Source organism: Otolemur garnettii, unplaced genomic scaffold (assembly GCF_000181295.1).
Source record: "Otolemur garnettii isolate 467f Iridium unplaced genomic scaffold, OtoGar3 scaffold00089, whole genome shotgun sequence".
Classification (NCBI taxonomy): Eukaryota; Metazoa; Chordata; class Mammalia; order Primates; family Galagidae; genus Otolemur; species Otolemur garnettii.
Window position 1 is genome coordinate 3,667,055 of NW_003852484.1, and position 6,170 is coordinate 3,673,224.

A 6,170-nucleotide genomic window follows, 5' to 3' on the forward strand; every position below is an offset into this window, starting at 1 on the left:
ACACTTGCGCTGGTGCGCATGGTAACAGCAGTTGCAGGCATCCTATTGTGCACGTGCGAACAGCTAGGGGAAAGGAGTTCACACATAACTAGCGCCAGCCCCACCAACAAGGTCGGCTCCCCCTGTCAGGCTCCAGAAGAAGATGACTTAACTGTGTTTGAATAAATGTAGATTGTTGTATTATACTTAATAAAAATAAGACATCCCCTGAAAGTAAGCCCTAGTGTGTCTTCTTGAGAAAAAATAAATATAAGACAGTGTCTTATTTTCAGGGAAACATGGTACTTGACATGTTTGCACTGACATCAAACCCCAGAAGGATGAGCAGGTGACATTTTGTTGAGGCTGTTATCTCACGGCTATTTGAAATCATCATGCTTTCAGCTTTTTGTTTTTCCAAGACCAAGTGAAATGTTCAATATAAATCCTCTCAGCTCTATGCCTTGCTCAGAGGTATGCTCAAAGGGGACAACAGGTGGGGCTAGGGGCTGGTGTCCTTCTTGGGAGGGGGAGTGGGCGCCTCACCAGGGTCATCCTGGATGGCCACCCACTGCCTTACACTTGCACTCCCATGTGGCACCCCTTTACAATTTTTCATCATAATCTTAACAACTATCATGTCAATAGGTTACCCTAAAAGTCATCCCAAGGCAGCCTTTTGGAAGAAAGTGGTCAGGGAAAGAAGTCACCAAAAGCTGTAAAACTTGAGGCCTCACATAGATTTAAATGTGGTCTGTTTTCGGCATAGAGTAGCATTTAGAGTGATCTGGGAAACCCTGGCCAGACTGATGGTGGTCTTCCTTGAAGCTGGAGGTCGGGTCATTGGGCCACTGGGGAAGCTGAGTTTCTGGCTTCCTCCCCATGAGACATTATTACCAGGGATTACCAGGACTGTCCCTTGTACTGGGCTTATTATGGAAAGAGCTATTGTGATCAATGGGCTAGTCATTAAAATCCAAATGCTTAATAAATAAGTTTTATTTTGTATTCTAAGCAAGTGAAAAAAACAATCATTGTGATATTATATCAGTAATAATATTAACTAATATTTATTGAGTGCTCATTATATGCTGGGCACTGCGCTAAAGCACTTTAGCATTTCTCATTTAATCCATGTAAGAGCTCTGAGGGAAAAGGATGAATATTACCCCCAGTTTAGAGACAAAGAGCTGGGGCTTAGGCTAATGTTCCCTGCCTATGCTCACCCAGGTTGTGGGTGACCAACCCGGGGCTTGAACCCCACTGTCTCTGGCTCCAGAGCCTGACTCCTCAGCAATATCCTCTGAACACCACTGCTGGAAGGGACATAGCCCTGGAATTTGTGTGTGTGGGGGGTTGCTCTCTTGAAACCACACTGCCTTACCCCAGCCACTGTCATGGGAGCTCATTCTCCACAGGGACAGGCGTGGATCTGGCTTCAGGAATCCTTTGGGGCAGAAGTGGCGGGAGCTACTGAACACTTCAGACCCTAAAAGAACTCACATTAGGCTCAGCTTATGGGGGTGGGAAGGAAATGGTGCTCAATAATACTGCCTTACAGAAACCAGACTGTGACTTTTTTTTTCCAATTTATATTGTCCATGGACTATTGCAACAGAAGCATTTTCCTAAAGATGAAGCTACATATAGCAATATTAATTATAGATACAACTCATTGGTTTATGCAGTCCCTTCCCAACAATTTGAGGTGATTTTTGTGATCCAGGAATCTAAACATGACATCACTATCACATCTTAGACAAAATCAGACATACGGTATAAGAAGGATGCAGACCTTCTTATGTCAGATGACAGTAGCAGTAGGTGGGCGACCAAATATCTTAGGGTTTTCATAAATAGGAGGAGACACATTCCTCTTATGTTTTGAGCATTTAAAGTTCTCTCCACTGTCAAGGCTTTGGGCAGCACTGGAGACATTCTGTCTTTCAGCCTCTGGTGGTGGCAAAGCTCATCTCCTATCAGTCTGCACACTTCTGTCTCTAGACCAGGCTGTCCATGATTTTCAGGGCAGGCATTCAATATTTTAAAAAAAACAAAACAGGAAGGAGGGAGGGCAAGGGTGGGTATCCGTGGTTTCACCTCTGAGCTGCTGGGCGGGAGAGAACAGATAAGAGACACTGGATGTGGGTGAACAGCAAATCTGACTGTGGCCTTCTCAGTGCTTTGACAAATAGAACCACAGAAACACATGGCTCTTCTTTTTTTAATTTTAAAAGGAACGTTAGTCAACTCACTGTCATTAAGACAGTGCAACTAAGTTCAGGGCATTTGATGTGTTCATTGTCCCTCCTTCCTCAGGGACGATTCCCCGTGAGCCTGAGGAAACCTCTGTGTCCTCCCTAGACCCGCCTTCTCCGTCCCTTTACAAGTGCAGTACGTTTTCTGTGACAGTGCTGCCTCCACCGCTGATGACAAAGCTCCGTGAATTGGACACTACGAGTGCTGGAGACATCTCCTCAGGGTCCTCCCTCTCTCGCTGGTGGTCCCCGCCCCCAGGCCCTTGCAGGCCTGTCTCCTGTATGGTCAGTTCCGAGTCTGTGTCCCCGCACTGGAGCGGGAGTAACGCCTGGTGTCTGGTCAGTGTGTCGTTGCTCTTCTGGGCCTCCAAGGAGTTCTGGTGTGCAGAATTCCTGTGCGCCGGGGCATTCTTCTGCGGCTCGTCGAAGCTCAGGGAGAAGGTGACCGTGCCGCTGCCGAAGATGACCTTCTGCTTGCATCGCGGCTGCGGCTGTGGCGGCGGCTGCTGCTGGAGGGTCAGGGGCTGCTGCTGCTCCTGCGAAGTCAGGGCCGGCGGCGGCTGCTGCTTCTGCCTCTCGGGCTGCGGGAAAGGGTCTTCGCTGTTGCTCTTGCTGCTGATGGAGGAGGAGGGCGTGGACCCCGTGGAGCCCCCGAGGCTGCTGGAGCGCTTGCGGGAGACGTTGCTGCGGCGCAGCGTGGCGCGGGCCGCCACCTTGAACGCATGAGCGGCGGTGCTGCAGCGCACCTCCTCGATGGTGTTGCGGGACGGCTTGAAGAGAATGATGTAGATCTTGTTGAAGAAGATGCAGGCCAGCAGGCCAAAGCTGGCCGCCAGGATGGCGATCACCTCCACTGCGGAGACGAACTTGCCGTACGTGCTGGCGTAGGCTGGGATGAAGGAGATCCAGACGATGAAGAAGATGAGCATGCTGAAGGTGATGAATTTGGCCTCGTTGAAGTTCTCCGGCAGCTTCCGGGACTTGAAGGCGAAGAAGAAGCAGATGGCGGCCAGCAGGCAGGTGTAGCCGATCAGGAAGCCCAGCGCCATGAGAGAGCCCTCGTGGCACGTGATGAAGATGATCTCATCCTCCAGCTCGTGGTTGCGGTAGCTGGAGGGGGGCGCCGTGTAGAGCCAGATCACACAGATGACGATCTGCATGAAAGTGCAGAGGAAAACCAGCAGGAACTGCAGGTTGAGCCCCCACCACTTGCGGTGGAAACTAGTGGGGATCTTGGCCTCGAACACCAGGAGGACGCGGTTGGTTTTCACCAAGATACACGAAATGCAGAGCACGAAGCTGATGCCAAAGGCCGGCTGGCGCAGGCGGCACGTCCAGTCCTGGGGCTCCCCGATGAAGAACAGCGAGCTTGAGAAGCAGCAGAGCAGAGAGAAGAGGAGGAGGTAGGAGAGCTCGCGGTTGGTGGCCTTGACGATGGGCGTGTTGCGGAACTTGATGAACACACCCAGCACGAAAGCTGTCAGAAAAATGCCCAGCACCGCGAAGAGGGTGAGTGCGATGCCGAAGGGCTCTGTCCACGACAGAAACTCAATCTCCTTGGCAATGCAGGAAGTGTGGTTCTCATTGGACCAGAAGTCATCTGGGCACTTGTCACAGGCACTTGCATCTGTAAAATGTCCCAGGGAAGAATTAGTTACTGTGGGACACAGTCTAAAATTGGTGAGTGTGAGCATGGTGGTGAGGGTACATAGGTTATTGGATTGGTCACTTTACTTTCTTTGTTGATGAAATTGTAATTTTCACACTGTCAAACATAATTGATAACATAATTTCATATACCTTTGATGGAATGGTTCTACTGTTTTCCCTTTGCACACAAATGGGGGGCACTTGCTTCCTTTAATACCACCTGCTGATGGTTTACAGCAGCGAGTGAGCAACCTTGCTGGACAGGTGGCCACCCTGCACACCAGTGGCCCTGCCTTGAGATCAAAGCAGAGTATTCTGTGCATCTGACCTGTGCTTTCTTCCCTCCACATCCACAGCTTTTCAATAAGGGAGACCACAGACTCATTCAGTCAATAAGTGTTCACTGACTCTCAACTATGTGCCAGCAGTATGCAGTTTGGAGAGGATAGAAGCCTGGGTTATGCAGTTAGAGATCTGGGTGGGACCCTGGCCATGCTATTTGTCAGGCTCCTTAACCTCTTTGAGTCTCAGTTTCCTCATTTTTAAAATGGAAGCAGCAATAATCCATTATGTGGTGAGGATGAAATAACAATAATAACAATTATAGCTTATATTTAGAGTGCTTCTAATATGGCACAGATTTAATAAACATTTAGAACTTACCATGTACATTACCAATGCTAATTTAATTTTCAAAACTCTGTAAGATAGGCCTAATTATTTTTCACTTTTTTTTGGAGACAGAGTCTTGCTCTGATACCTAGGCTAGAGTGCCATTGCATCAGCCCAGCTCACTGCAACCTCAAACCCCTGGATCTCTCTCAAGAGATCCTCCTGCCTCAGCCTCCTGAGTGGCTGGGATTATAGGTGCCTGCCAAGATGCCCATCTAGTTTTTTCTATTTTTAGTAGAGATGGGGTCTTATTCTTGCTCAGACTGGTCTTGAATTCCTGAGCTCAGATGATCCACCCATCTTGGCCTCCCAGAGTGCTAGGCTTACAGGTGTAAGCCACCATGCCCAGCCTGTTATTTCCACTTCAGAAGAACTTGAGACACAGGAAAAACATGAGACAACAAATTCCATATGTGCCAGGCACCCAGTGTGTAATCCGTCATGGCCTATAACTTTGAAGTGCAGAGCAGACAGAATGTTGTGCACTCAGGCCTTTGAGGTCTAAGTAAAGGAAAACAATATTAGAGTCAAAGCAAGAGCAAAATGTGTAATGAGTCTGCTTCTCAGCTTTTATGGTATTAAAATGACATCTAACGTTATTTTTCTGTGTCCCCCCCCCCCCGTGGCAAACAAGGTGCAATGCTCACAATACCTTTGCTAATAGGGAACTGTGTTAATGAGGAACTGTGCCAAGCACGGTCGCAGCCCAGGCTTTCTGTGAGCTTCACTGACCCCAGGCCCCCTAAGTGGACTGAGCTATGCACAGTGCCCAAGAGGGGCTGTCACTGTACCTGTCTCATCACTGTACTCTCCATCAGGACACTCCACACACTCAAAGCAGCAGGTGGGCTCCCCTTCAATTATCCCTTTCCTGGTGCCTGCAAGGCAGTCTCTGCTGCAGTTGGAGAAGGGAACCTGGAGGACACAGAGCACAAAGGTGAGTGGCTGTAGCTATGGGGTTGAGGCCGGTCCTACAGCTCCTTTGACACATGCAAGGGGGAGGATTTTGGGCCCAAGGACCAGTGTGGCAGACTCTGGGCCCATTCTAGGCAGAGGGAGGTCTGGAGGTCCTCGGTCATGTTATTTGTGAAAGGAACAGATACCCACAGGCACACATACACACACATATCCAGGGGATTCTGTGATGATCTGGGAGAACACCACTACTTTCCACTACTTTAAAACAGATGACAAATAAAAAATAAAACAACTAGCAAATAAAGTCAAGGAACATGAGAAGAAAATACACCATGACCATGTTAGTTTTAGGCCAGGAATGCAAAGAAGTTAAATATTAGAAAATCCATAAGTATCATTCATGACATCAACAAATTGATGGAGAAAAATCCTATGATCAATAGATGAAGAAAAAATGAAATCCAACACAATTGGTGATTAAAAACTTAGTGAAAAGGAGTAGGAAGAAATATCGTTAGCTTGAGAAAGGGTAACTATGTTTTTTTTAGTGAACATCATTCTATATGAGAAAATATTTAAAACATTTTCTTTAAAACAAGAATGCCCTGGCTTGGCACCTATAGCTCAGTGGCTAGGGCGCCAGACACATACACCAGAGCTGGCGGGTTTGAATCCAGCCTGGGCCTGCCAAAC

At 48.2% G+C, this 6,170-nt stretch overlaps 1 protein-coding gene across 1 annotated transcript in view; it reads right to left on the reverse strand.

The window, feature by feature from the left end:
- Positions 1 to 2,211: 2,211 nt before the first annotated feature.
- The window catches only part of CASR (calcium sensing receptor), a 34,730-nt gene continuing 30,771 nt past the window's right edge, over positions 2,212 to 6,170 (reverse strand). The window contains exons 5-6 of the mRNA XM_003795080.1: positions 5,351 to 5,474; positions 2,212 to 3,864 (exon numbers count right to left, since the gene is read on the reverse strand). Coding sequence (XP_003795128.1) covers positions 2,363 to 3,864; positions 5,351 to 5,474 — 1,626 coding nt within the window. The 3' untranslated portion in view covers positions 2,212 to 2,362. The remainder of the gene's footprint in view (positions 3,865 to 5,350; positions 5,475 to 6,170) is intronic.